Genomic DNA, 14,577 nt, shown 5'->3' with positions numbered 1-14,577 from the left:
GCATAGATCCAACGAATCGATGACTAAATTAATCGCCAACTATTTTTATAATGGATTTTAATCGATTTAATCAATTAGTTGTTGCAGCCCTACTGTAAATATGATTGTTCATGTTTTTTAGTCAATACAGATTGGTGTCTTATCGCATTGTGCTGTGCATTAAACTCAAACACATTTTGTGCTGGCGTAGAAGCTAGCTTATCTCTTGCCGTGAATAGCTACTACAGCTAATACCGTAGCACACCAATGTGTTTATACGCTAGAAAAAGAGTTCCTCAGTGTTTGCTCTCACAATAACAATGTCGCTACAGTTAGGTTATTATACAGGTTACCGAACGTAAATTAAGTATTGTTGGCGGTTTTGGGAATGCATTTTAAAGTGATTTAGAGGTAGAATTGATTGCTCCCATTAGCTGCATTGCTAGCTACCAAGAACAAAACAATTTTTATATGTTAGAAAGCAATTGTGAACGATAGGCAAAATTCCAATGTTGGGTGAGTGAGTGGAAGAGGTAGAAAAGCGAGCGGTAGCATGCAGCAGCAGTGGTGACTTGCGAATGTGTCCGGCAGAAATAAAACTAAAGCGACCAAATTGTCACAAGTCGGCGGCCTCGTCATTCTGACCCGAAAGCGGAGCTTAACAGACCCATTGTCAGGTGAAGTGAAGCGTGTTACCCCCGTCAAAAACATCGGCCCTGGAGGGGACGTCTCCCCTGCACTCCTCGACTACGGTCTGGGACTGGGAGCCGAACAGCTGGAAAGGTGTAGTTGATACTATCACGTGATTGGCTGTTAGCGTGTCCCTCCCATTGCTCAGTCAATACTGTTAACTGATTCTGCTGTTAGCGTGTCCCTCTCATTGCTCAGTGGCACTTCCTCTTTCCTGTATTCCCAAAGCGCGAGTGGCTTCATGAAACGAATCTTGCTTTATCATTTCTGGTTTATTCCGAACAAAAAAGATAAATGTATATCAAATTCATGGATGTTCTTCCCGCTAATGCCCCGTAATGTTTTGTGTTCAATACTTTGCATTAAACCCAAGCAGAGGACTGAAATTGTGTTATTGTTTGTGCTATGGCGCCATCTTTTAGACAAGTACGCTCACTACAGGCATTGCGGGTTGAACATGTACTTCCTTTTGTGATGCCGTAAACAAGAAATAAGCGTTATAGCGTTTTTGCTCGAAAGGATTCTTCATTTATCACTCCAAGCAACGTTTGTAAGTTTCTCAGTTTAACTAAACCAATTCTTACTTATTAAACCGTCCCATGTTTATCGTCTGTAGGAGTGTTTTCATGCATACTTTTGCATGCTATCATAAACTTTTATAAATTTTTATAACTAATATTAGTCTCATCAACAATTCATTTTCTGCAGTTGTTTTTATGGTGTGAAGTTCCCATTTAGTCTCTTTTAGCTATGGATGTCCCTGTTGTTCAGCAATGTATGCTAGCGATATCAAGATTCAGTATGCGCTGTTCAGCCTACGAGAGATTTATTCATCTAATTTATTAATATTGTTAAGGATAGTTTCTTGATACTAACAAATAGCACCGAAGACTAAAGCTGCACGATTATGGCCAAAATAATGATCACCATTATTTTTATCAACATTGAAATCATAATTATTTACTATGTTATGTAAAACATTTTATTGCCCTTTCTATTTTAAACAAACAGAATGTGAACTGGGCTTTAATTTCAAAATTAAACTTAACAAAAAATAATCAGTTATAAAATAAAATTCACAAAAGGCAAAGAGGTAACTAAAAATAAATATGCTATTGCAGAGTGCGATCATAAGTGTGCAAACAAGTGAACAAATAAGCCTATGCACAAAAGGCACATAGTCCAAGGAACATAGTATATATAGAACATGTCTTTGCCAAATAAAACGTTATTATATATATTATTTATGCGTGTTTTTGAGAGGTGGATGGATACGGGGTCCCTCGTGCACCTGATGTTATGCTAGTCTGTACGTTGGGGCTTTGCAACGGAGGCGGGCACCCCGCTCTGTGAAAAACCATAACTGTATTTGAAATATTAGCTTCATGTCACGGGCAAACAAACGATGGCTGTTGAGAAAAGAAGGAAAGTGTTTTTAACCTGTGACCACAACTCAATTTGTTTAAATGTGCACACCAACGCAGCTTTGCTGTGCAACTTGTGCCGTTTGTTGGTTTATATGCACGGGGCCATTTCCAGGTTTACAGGAACGAGCTGGAGGATGCCTAGAGAACGGTGAGGTGAGCGAGCATATTCCGGGGGGATAAAATGTGGGTCACTCTGCGGGAGAGAAGGGCACCAATGTAATAATGAATTTATTTTTCCGAATATTTTCGGGAACTACAGGCAGCCAGTTGATCAACTGTCAGTCACTCTCTCACTTGCTCTCACATTAGTACACTGTCCTTCGGTTGGCTGACTGTTGGTTGTGAAAGTGCTTTAATTGATATTCAGCGGAGCCAGCTTTTTAAAAGTTAATATATATAGATTAATTTTATAGATTAATAGATTAAAAACAAATAAAAAATAAGCATTGAATATCGCCGGCGATCACCCTCATTTAATCGTAGCGGCCAAAATCGTTATCACGATTAAAATTGTATTAATTGTGCAGCACTACAAAAGACGCTATAATGTGGTCATCCGTGTCAAATAAAGCACTTGGCTTTCCTGCACAACAACAACAACAACAACTAAGCTTTCAGTTTCTTTAATGAAAATCGACAACAAAAATACAGTGGATTGGACCAACAATTACAATATTTATTACTAGGACTTATCGATTATCGCTTTCCGTCGGTGACTTGTTTTGTTTATATTTGCCGGGTCATATTTCCGTCCCCGTTTATTGCGTTTTTATTGGTCGTCTTCCAAGTACCGTATTTTCGGCACTATAAGGCGCACCTAAAAACCACAAATTTTCTCAAAAGCTAACAGTGCGCCTTATAACCCGGTGCGCTTTATTACGATTCATTTTCATAAAGTTTCGATCTCGCAACTTCGGTAAACAGCCGCCATCTTTTTTCCCGGTAGAACAGGAAGCGCTTCTTCTTCTACGCAAGCAACCGCCAAGGTAAGCACCCGCCCCCATAGAACAGGAAGCGCTACCGCCCGCCCCCGGAAGAAAAAGAAGCGCGCGGATATTTCGTTTCATTTCCTTTGTGTGTCTACATCTGTAAAGACCAGACTACAAAATGGCTCCTACTAAACGACACGCTTATAACGCAGAATTTAAACTTAAGGCAATAAGTCATGCCGAAGAACACGGAAATAGAGCAGCAGCAAGAGAATATAACATAAATGAATCAATGGTGCGTAGGTGGAGGAAGCAAGAAGATGACCTGCGCCAGGTAAAGAAGACAAAACAGAGTTTCCGAGGGAACAAAGCACGATGGCAACAGTTGGAGGACGAACTCGAACAGTGGGTTGTTGAGCAGAGAGCAGCAAGCAGAAGTGTCAGCACCATCACTATTCGAATGAAGGCAACAACGCTAGCAAGCGAACTTCACCTGGATGATTTTAAAGGTGGTGCTTCTTGGTGTTTCCGGTTTATGAAAAGACGCAATCTCTCCATCCGCACACGGACCACTATTTCACAGCAACTGCCTAACGACTTTAAAGAAAAGCTGGCTACTTTCCGTGCATATTGTAAAAAGAAGATAGCGGAAAAAAAGATCCGGCCAGAGAACATTATCAACATGGACGAGGTTCCACTGACTTTTGATATTCCTGTGAACCGCACTGTTGATACAACGGGAGCACGTACGGTGAATATTCGCACCACAGGGAATGAGAAGTCGTCCTTCACTGTGGTTCTAGCTTGCCATGCTAATGGCCAGAAACTTCCTCCCATGGTGATATTCAAAAGGAAGACCTTGCCAAAAGAGACCTTTCCAGCCGGCGTCATCATAAAAGCTAACTCGAAGGGATGGATGGATGAAGAAAAGATGAGCGAGTGGTTAAGGGAAGTTTACGCGAAGAGGCCGGGTGGCTTTTTTCACGCAGCTCCGTCCATGTTGATATACGACTCTATGCGCGCCCACATCACAGATGGTGTCAAAAAACAAGTGAAGCACACAAATACAACACTCGCCGTCATTCCGGGTGGATTAACCAAAGAACTCCAACCGCTGGATATTGGTGTCAACAGGGCATTCAAATCACGACTGCGAACGGCGTGGGAACAATGGATGACCGAAGGCGAACACACCTTCACTAAGACGGGCAGACAGCGCCGGACGACATACGCCAACATTTGCCAGTGGATCGTAAATGCCTGGGCAGATATTTCGGTCACAACTGTGGTCCGAGCTTTCCGGAAGGCAGGATTCACAGAACTACTGGACAACAACAGCGACACTGACTCCGATGACTTCGAAGAGACGGAGCCGGCCATTTTGGAACCCACGCTTGCGCAACTTTTCAATTCGGACACCGAAGACGAAGAATTCGAAGGATTTACCGGTACGAATGAAGAATAACTTCAGAAAGTGAGCGCTATGTTTATTTTGTGTGTTGTGACATTAACATTCGAGCAACATTATGTTGCTATTGCTCTACACCATTTTGAATTTTACTATGTTTGTGATTGCACATTTGTACATTTTGGGACAGAGTTGTTAGAACGCTGGTTTTCAATATATTATTAAAGTTTGACTGAACTATCTGACTGTTTTTTTGACATTCACTTTAGCGCAGCGTTTTTTTGACATTCACTTTAGCGCAGCGTAGGCGCGGCTTATAGTCCGGGGCGGCTTATTGGTGGACAAAATTATGAAATATGTAATTCATAGAAGGTGCGGCTAATAATCCGGTGCGCCTTATAGTGCGGAAAATACGGTAATTAACTTTCCGGTACAATTTCTTAAATTTTTATTCGCCAAAAGTTTTATCAATCACAAATACTGCCTCAGTTTGCGCTCGGACAACTTTACCGCGGGGGGATGTCAAAAGAAAGACTTCATGGTAAACACTAAGGTGAGTGTAAAGTCAACCTTTTTAACTTCATCCTGTGCCAAGACTCCAGTAAATGACTTGTTTTAGTCTTTGTGAGTCCATAGAAACTTCACTTTTATCTACCACTGGATCGACATAGTTCGAGGATGAAGACAGGCTAGCTGTTAGCTTCAAGCTTAGCTGTTAGCTTCAAGCAGCACCCGACCAGACTCCTCCACCCCAAAAACATACTTTGCAGGTCAACAAACAGGGCAAATATGTGCATTTTGAAGTGTTAATGTGCAAGGAGTGGCTGGCAAGTTAGCAAGTGTCGCTTGCATCACTGACAGTGACGTCATCACTGAAGCAGAGATGCTGACTGTGCGTTATGATAAACGTGCTTGTGTCGCCAGGCTCTGCTTTTTATCGATAGACTTATCAGATTTAAATTTGTATTATCTACAGCAGGGGTGTCACGGCATATTCTAAATATACAATTAGAATAAAAAAAAAACTTAACAAAAGTGGAATAAAAAAGCTTACAGTTGAAATGTAATTTATAAAAAGTCGCAATGTTGACTACTAAAACAAAGCTGTTTTTTTTCTTTAAAACTGTCATTGCTCAAAAAATATTGAATCAAAGTCAATGTTTTTATGAATTATTGACCTATCCAAGGCTCTGATTACTTCACATCAAATATTCCACTTTGAAAAATATTTTTTGTGGAAGATTTTGCATATTTTGTGTGTTTGCCATAAAAAAAACAACAGTTTTCTTTGACAAAAAGGGCAGAAAACAAACCAACAAAAAAACATGAAAAAAAACAACAACTTAGAATTGATGGATAGATCTGAAGTTGATGTAGACTCGAGCACACGGTTGTCATAATTTCATGACCGAAGCAAAAAACTTTTTACACTTTTAAACTGAAATAAATATAGCTACAACTTACTAAATAAAAATATACAAAAAACTACCGGCAGCGGTAAAGTTTAGATCCATGAAGGAAATAAGAAAGTGAATGAATGTTTATACTGAATAAATTTACATATGCATAAAAATGTGTTTTCTTTTGTATTTTTATTTATTTTATGAATTAAGTAACGTTAATGACAACTTTTTTCCAAAACACAATATAGAATGTGAGATATAACAGGATAATGCATACATTTATCATTTGTTTTCCAAACGGTTACAACAAAGTGGGACCCCAAAAATGTACTGTGGGACCCCATTTTTATGACTTGATGGCGTCCCTGGAACCCCATTTTGAAAATTCCTAGCGCCAACACTGTAAGGTATTGTAGCATCCAGAAGAAGACAACGTCCGACGCTCTTTTTAGCTTTTATCGCCAAACTTATGCTAACCACGAGCCAAATTCCAACAAGTACTTCCTTTGTGCACACACATCCGTCTATGTATTTCACTCCCCAGAGACACAACAACACTTCCTTATTCTCCGCCAACATGTGTTCAAGACCATGGGAAAGATGAACATCATAACACATGGACATACACTTTAGCACCAGCAGGTAGTTAGTGTGAATGGATTTGTATAATGTATTACTTGCGCACTATTGACTAGTAAAACCCTGAAAATTTGGCCACCGAAAAACGACGTACTAACAGCGCTAACGAAATTGGATGTTGTGATGACATAAGCTATACGTATTGGGTTGTCTGGAGCAGAGCCAGCATGTCTACGCTGTGGACATATTTTAATGTATTCCAGCAGGTATAAATAAGAACTTTACACTACTTCATATTAGAAATGGCAATATCAGAAGATGAATGTCCCATAACAAGAAGATAGAGAAAAAGAAGCTTATTGACTACGGCGTTTCACGGACTACAAAGGCGGACGTGCGCAGTTTTTCAGGACTTTTGCAGATTCCAAATACAGATCAGCAGGTACCAGAAGGTAAGAAAAGTTGCTTTTGCATAATATTGTGAAACAAAACGCCAGATAATATGTCTTACCTTATACACAATATTTAAGATGGCCGTGGCGGCTTTTATGAAAGCAACATCAAATACATAGTTTTCTCCTCCGCTGTATACTTTTAGTGTGGGACAAGTGCGTCTGTCGCCAGTATTGTCCACACCTGTCTCCATCTAAAAACAGCAGTGCACTCTTAAACGCACGCCGAGAAGCGAGGGAAAATGATGTTAAACCAAGCTCTTGGTTCTGTTTATTCAGAGGGGAAATCTCCTGAGCAAAGATTGTGTAGTTTGTCCGCCATGGTTTTCAAACCAAACGATGCTAGTGCGCATGCACCCGACTTTGTTTTCAGGAAGTAAGCAGTGTTGCCTAAAATGCATTAATGACGTTTTTTCTGTAATTAAAAAATTAGACAGTATTACTAACCGTCTGGAAGTTTATCGCGGTGTATCATTATACCGTTTACCATTATATCCCTACATGAAAGCATGATCACTCTTCTTTTATCTGCATACTTTGCTTTTCATCTAATTCATTCTTTATTGTCTATGAATGATTTTATTTGTATTTATGATTCTATTTGCCTACTTGTAATTGGATGCACCAGTAAAGCACTTTGAACTGCCCTGCATAAAAATTGTGCTCCATTAATAAACTTGCCTTTCCTGTTTTTTGGTCATATGCCATGGTCAATTATGAAAATTAGACATATAAAATCAATGACATCCCTCCTTTTCATGCAGTTGTAACTGCATTTACGAGTATGTTTACCTGTCTCTCAGCTAATTGTTATGCTTTAAGTTGCAAGCAACACCCGCCCACTGCTACTTGCCGTAGAGATTGTCAAACACCAGCCAGGGATGTTAAAATTATATCCAAACAATGGACATTTATCAATTAAAATACAAAGAAGCTGCTGATGGTATGTTTGACAGAGAAGCAACTTGAAGGAGATGCCGTAGAAGTCCACTCTCCAAAATAAAAAATGTACCGTATTTTTCGGACTATAAGTCGCAGTTTTTTTTCCATAGTTTGGCCGGGCTCCAGTGCGATTTATATATGTTTTTTTCCTTCTTTATTATGCATTTTCGGCAGGTGCGACTTATACTCCGGTGCGACTTATACTCCGAAAAATACGGTACATTACTATTTCATAAAACAACTGTAGTTTGTAGTACATTTGTTTGTATTTTCTTATCTAAAAGTATTTTTTTTCAAATGCATGTTATGTGTTAATAGTTCAGTGTTTTTTTGGGTTGTTGTTTTTTTTGGATGGGGCAATGTTAATTTCAAAGTGTTATAGAATCAATAAAGCTTGTGAGTTGAAGTACTACAGTAGGTGCATTTTTGTTGATGTGGTAGAATCCAAATTTATATTGCCAGGTTTTTCTTTATCTAACTTTGCATTGGACAAAAAGTCATTGGCACTGTTTTCACTGCACATCAAATCAAATTTTTCTGCCTTTAAAGTGACGCTTAATGCTCCAAAGTGCGTCACATCTGATTTTCTTTGCATCAGATACAGGCGACATCAGGAGGTTATCTGAATCCGATTGCAATATGTTCTCTTCAAATGTGACTTCAGTCTAAACGGAAATGAGACCTGAATGTGAGCTGAATGATAAAAATAAAGCAATAAAGTAAATTCATGCTGAAGACCGTGCCTCCTCTACTTAACAGCCATAAAAAGATTGTAACCTTCCCAAATAAATTACACTATATATATTTATGCATACATTATATAACAATATATGCATAAAAAACAAGTTTTAAAGGTGTGGCAACTTTTATCTTATTTTGTAGTGGTATTAGCTAATTCCTTGTTTATTTTTGGAATCTGGTCAACTTCCTTTGTATTCACTTTATTGGACTGCACATGCCACATTGGGGCCTGTGCGTGTTTATACTGGAGTCTAGTAAAGATCACATTTTACTTGCAGTGTGAACAGTCTGCGAAAAAAAAATCTGATTTGGAAAAAATCTGATTATGGGACACTTTGCCCTGCAGTGTAAACAGTCATTTTGCGTATATTTTAATGCTGTGTAATGAGACAGCAGTTATGTCAAAGTTGTGGTTTCACGCTGCTTAGCGATAATGATGAAGTTAACAATACTACGACATGTCAACAAAAAGACCTTTTAGCATTTGCCATATTTTCCGGCCCATAGGGCGCAGCGGATTATAAGGCGCACTGCCGGTGGTCAATTTTCGATCTTTTTTCATATACAAAGCGTTAAAGGAGTCACTTTTTTTTTCTCTCCTAAATTGTAAACACTTCCTTGTGGTCTACGTAACATGTAATGGTGGTTATTTGGGTAAATGTTGCATAGATTATGTTTTACAGATCATCTTCAAGCTTTCTGACAGTCACTACAGGATGCGCTGTTTTGTGGGCGGTCTTATTTACGTGGCTCACCTTCGGCGTCTTCTCCACGTCATCTTTGTTGTACCAGTGTAGTGTGCAAGGACGGGGGTGGAAGAAGTGTAGCTAACTGTTTTAATGACATTCAGACTTTACTGAAATCAATAACGGAGCAGCATCTCCTCATCCGTGGCTCACTGGTGCAATAATGCTGGAAACGTGTCCCGTGAAAAACGTCCGTCTCTAATAATTAAAGTTCCTTGGGTGAATAATGTAAACTCACTATACCGGTATCTTTTAGCGTTTTCATGGCGAGTTTACTGACGGATATAAGTAAGAACTTTACATTAGAAATGGCAACAGCGGAGGATTAATGTCCCATAACAAGAAGATAGAGAAAAAAAAGAAGCTAATCGACTACGGTGTTGCCACGGACTACAAAGGCGGACGCGCGCAATTTTTCAGGACTTATGCAGATCCCAAATACAGAACAGAGGGTACTAGAAGGTAAGAAAAGTTGCTTTTGCATAATATTGCGAAACAAAACGCCAGATAATATGTCTTACCTCATACACACACACCATAATAATACTCGTATGTTGAAGCACAGTACAATCCATCAAGTGGTGCGGCTTCATAGCTTACCAAAGTCGTACTAAAATATTTTGATAGATTTTTGAGCGCCGTGTGTAATGCTCTGTATTTTCAATGGGACATATGTTGGTGTTGTTTACTTGAGTCATATTGCAGTCTACACGTATCTCTTGTGTGTGACTGCCATCATATTGCAGTCTACATGTATTTCTTATGTTTGACTACTATGTACTGGTCACACTTATTTCACCATGTAATAAATAAAAATACCTTCGAGGTCGGTAAACACAACCTGATTATACCGGGTTATAAAGCGCACTGTCGAGTTTTGAGAAAAAAAAAGATTTTAAGTGCGCCTTATAGTCCAGAAAATACGGCAATTTGATATCAACAAAAGCGATCGACCATGTTTGTCAGTGTCGACTTAGACAGGTTCCACTGCACTGCTAAATGTTACAAAAGAGCAAACAGATTTAATGAAAAAGAGCATTCAGCAGAAAATAGTATATGTTGTGTTCTAATCGTTTATGGTTCAATTGAGCATTATTACTTAACATCAAAATTAAACACAATTAGAGCTCAGGTCAAGAGTGGGACAGAATTTAATTATTTGTTTATTTTTATCGGAATGCTTGATGATTAATACCGGTAATAAAAATCGGATGGGAAACTTTAAACTTGGGTGGTGACGCACAAACTGAGACAATGCTAGAAAGTAGTTCTGCTCCCTCTGATGTGCAACTTACCCTCCAAATGCAACTGAACTACACACAACTATTGTGTTCTAATCGTTTAGGGTTCAATTGAGCATTATTACTTAACATCGAAATTAAACACAATTAGAGCTCAGGTCAAGAGTGGGCCAGAATGTAATTATTTATTTATTTTTATCGGAATGCTTGGCGATTACTCAGTGGCCTAGTGGACATACTCAGTGGCCTAGTGGTTAGAGTGTCTGCCCTGAGATCGGTAGGTTGTGAGTTCAAACCCCAAATAGAGCTCAGGTCAAGAGTGGGCCAGAATTTAATCATTTATTTATTTTTATCGGAATGCTTGATGATTGATACCGGTAATAAAAATCGGATGGGAAACTTTAAACTTGGGTGGTGACGCAAAAACTGAGACAATGCTAGAAAGTAGTTCTGCTCCCTCTGATGTGCAACTTAACCTCCAAATCAGTGGTTCTTTACCTGTGTTCGATCGAACCCTAGGGGTTCGGTGAGTCGGCCTCAGGGGTTCGCTGGAGCCTCCGTCGCGGAGCTCAAGCCACACCCAACTCATCGTGTACATAAAAACTTCTCCCTATCGGCATATTATGGATACGGCAACAGCAGAAGTCAAACAGATTTGCAGGTGTGTAATTTGTTGCGAGTTCATGCACTGTGCTGGTTTTGTTCTTTGAACAAGGTGATGTTCATGCACGTTTCATTTTGTGCACCAGTAAAAAAAATCATATAACTTTGTCTTGAGTTTAAATTTTTATTTTTATTTTTTTTTTCACTAAAGAAGGGTTTGGTGAATGCGCATATGAAACTGGTGGGGTTCGGTACCTCCAACAAGGTTAAGAACCACTGCTCCAAATGCAACTGAACTACACACAAGTAGTGTGTTCAAATCGTTTATGGTTCAATTGAGTATTATTACTTAACATCGAAATTAAACACAATTAGAGCTCAGGTCAAGAGTGGGCCAGAATTTAATAATTTATTTATTTTATCGGAATGCTTGATGATTAATACCGGTAATAAAAATCGGATGGGGAACTTTAAACTTGGGCGGTGACGCAAAAACTGAGACAATGCTAGAAAGTAGTTCTGCCCCCTCTGATGTGCAACTTAACCTCCAAATCAGTGGTTCTTAACCTGTGTTCGATCGAACCAAAGGGGTTCGGTGAGTCGGCCTCAGGTGTTCGGTGGAGCCTCCGCCACGGAGCTCAAGCCACACCCAACTCATCGTGTACATAAAAACTTCTCCCTATCGGCATATTATGGATACGGCAACAGCAGAAGTCAAACTGATTTTCGGGTGTGTAATTTGTTGTGAGTTCATGCACTGTGCTGGTTTTGTTCTTTGAACAAGGTGATGTTCATGCACGGTTCATTTTGTGCACCAGTAAAAAAAATCATATAACTTTGTCTTGAGTTTGAAATTGTTTTTTTTTTAATTTTTCACTAAAGAAGGTTCGGTGAATGCGCATATGAAACTGGTGGGGTTCGGTACCTCCAACAAGGTTAAGAACCACTGCTCCAAATGCAACTGAACTACACACAACTATTGTGTTCTAATTGTTTATGGTTCAATTGAGTATTATTACTTAACATCGAAATTAAACACAATTAGAGCTCAGGTCAAGAGTGGGCCAGAATTTAATAATTTATTTATTTTATCGGAATGCTTGATGATTAATACCGGTAATAAAAATCGGATGGGAAACTTTAAACTTGGGTGGTGACGCAAAAACTGAGACAATGCTAGAAAGTAGTTCTGCTCCCTCTGATGTGCAACTTACCCTCCAAATCAGTGGTTCTTAACCTGTGTTCGATCGAACCCTAGGGGTTCGGTGAGTCTGCCTCAGGGGTTTGGTGGAGCCTCCGTCGCGGAGCTCGAGCCACACCCAACTCACCGTGTACATAAAAACTTCTCCCTATCGGCATATTATGGATACGGCAACAGCAGAAGTCAAACTGATTTGCAGGTGTGTAATTTGTTGTGAGTTAATGCACTGTGCTGGTTTTGTTCATTGAACAAGGTGATGTTCATGCACGGTTCATTTTGTGCACCAGTAAAAAATCATATAACTTTGTCTTGAGTTCGAAAATGTTTTTTTTTTTTTCCCCCACTAAAGAAGGGTTCGGTGTATGCGCATATGAAACTGGTGGGGTTCGGTACCTCCAACAAGGTTAAGAACCACTGCTCCAAATGCAACTGAACTACACACAACTATTGTGTTCTAATCGTTTATGGTTCAATTGAGTATTATTACTTAACATCGAAATTAAACACAATTAGAGCTCAGGTCAAGAGTGGGCCAGAATTTAATAATTTATTTATTTTATCGGAATGTTTGATGATTAATACCGGTAATAAAAATCGGATGGGAAACTTTAAACTTGGGCGGTGACGCAAAAACTGAGACAATGCTAGAAAGTAGTTCTGCTCCCTCTCAAATGCAACTGAACTACACACAACTATTTCTCTTGACTTAGTCGTACGAACACATGGATCCTCTCTGACAAGCACCGAGCAGACACATGGGTCTAAACAGGGACCAGGGAAGGGAAGGGGGGTCATGGGTGGTTGCTTGCTAGCTGTGCAAGTAACAGCAGGCCCAAAAGCTGCAACGGAATTGCTGACACAATCATGCCGGACCGAACTCAACTGTAAACCGTATTTACATGCAACATTTCAATTTGCAAATGGATATGATTCGATTTTTTTAGCAATCCATAAGTCAACAAGCCACGCAAAACAGAGAAATTACCAAATTGATTGAACTCAAGTCAGTAAGCTAGCTAGCCTGCTAAGATTAGCCTGTAGGCGTCACATTTCTTAGCAGCAAATGTTTACATGTTACTTTAAAATATAGGAGAAAATACTTGTTTATACGAGGCTGCTTTACATGCTTTCCATCATCCACACTACACCGAGTCCTTAACAGTCCAAACAGACGAACCACGCGACACCTCGCTAACGTTAGCAGGAAGCCATGATGGGCTTCTTTGTAACCGACCATGTTTGGCACATAACGTGGTTGTTGTTGTTTCACATGTATTCAGTCGTTTTGAGCGTTTTGTATAAAGCACTGCCAATATGCAGCCGCCATCACCTCAAAGCCACGAACAACCATTTTGGCACCGTGACACGGCCTGGCTAGCAAACCCATTCAATGATGCCATTTTGTTAGCTCATGTGCTAACAGCCCGAGCGCTGCCGGCGGTGGTGGTTCCGTAAACTCGGCACTTCCACTGCATTGACACCAGTTATCATATATATCGAGACGCAGACTCACCAAAATCCGTTTAAAGAGAGCATTCTCTTTTGGTGGTAAAGTAATTGTCGGCATCTTAGCAGCAGACGGGATCAATTCCCCCTCGACCTCAGCACATGTAACGCTAGCTAATGCTAGTGCGAACAGGCAAGACGAGTCGAGCTGAGTCGAGTCGAGTGACCTGCCTGGCTGCCTGCCTGCCTTGCCCGAGTCGCTCCGTTCGATTGCTCGGTTTTCTTCTTCCGGGACCCTGACAGTTTCAAAATGGCGGCGGTCAACCGTTGTCATCCAGGGCAGTGGTTCTCAACCTTTTTTCAGTGATGTACCCCCTGTGAACATTTTTTTAATTCAAGTACCCCCTAATCAGAGCAAAGCATTTTTGATTGAAAAAAAGAGATAAAGAAGTAAAACACAGCACTACGTCATCAGTTTCTGATTTATTAAATTGTATAACAGTGCAAAATATTGCTCATTTGTTGTGGTCTTTCTTGAACTATTTGGAAAAAAAGATATAAAAATAATTAACTTGTTGGAAAATAAACAAGTGATTCAATTATGAATAAAGATTTCTACACATAGAAGTAATCATCAACTTAAAGTGCCCTCTTTGGGTATTGTAATAGAGATCCATCTGGATTCATGAACTTAATTCTAAACATTTCTTCACAAAAAAAGAAATCTTTAACATCAATATTTATGGAACATGTCCACAAAAAATCTAGCTGTCAACACTAAATATTACAT

General features: G+C 39.6%; 1 protein-coding gene across 1 annotated transcript in view; it reads right to left on the bottom strand.

Moving 5' to 3' along the window:
• The window catches only part of naa15b (N-alpha-acetyltransferase 15, NatA auxiliary subunit b), a 66,862-nt gene extending 52,820 nt beyond the window's left edge, over positions 1-14,042 (bottom strand). Inside the window, exon 1 of the mRNA XM_061977104.1 lies at positions 13,855-14,042. Within this exon, the coding sequence (XP_061833088.1) occupies positions 13,855-13,908 (54 nt within the window). The 5' untranslated portion in view covers positions 13,909-14,042. The remainder of the gene's footprint in view (positions 1-13,854) is intronic.
• Positions 14,043-14,577: the final 535 nt, after the last annotated feature.

This window comes from Nerophis lumbriciformis, linkage group LG16 (genome assembly GCF_033978685.3).
Source record: "Nerophis lumbriciformis linkage group LG16, RoL_Nlum_v2.1, whole genome shotgun sequence".
Lineage (NCBI taxonomy): Eukaryota > Metazoa > Chordata > Actinopteri > Syngnathiformes > Syngnathidae > Nerophis > Nerophis lumbriciformis.
The sequence above is the reverse complement of the archived record's forward strand: the minus strand, read 5'-3'. Positions and strand labels throughout refer to the sequence as shown.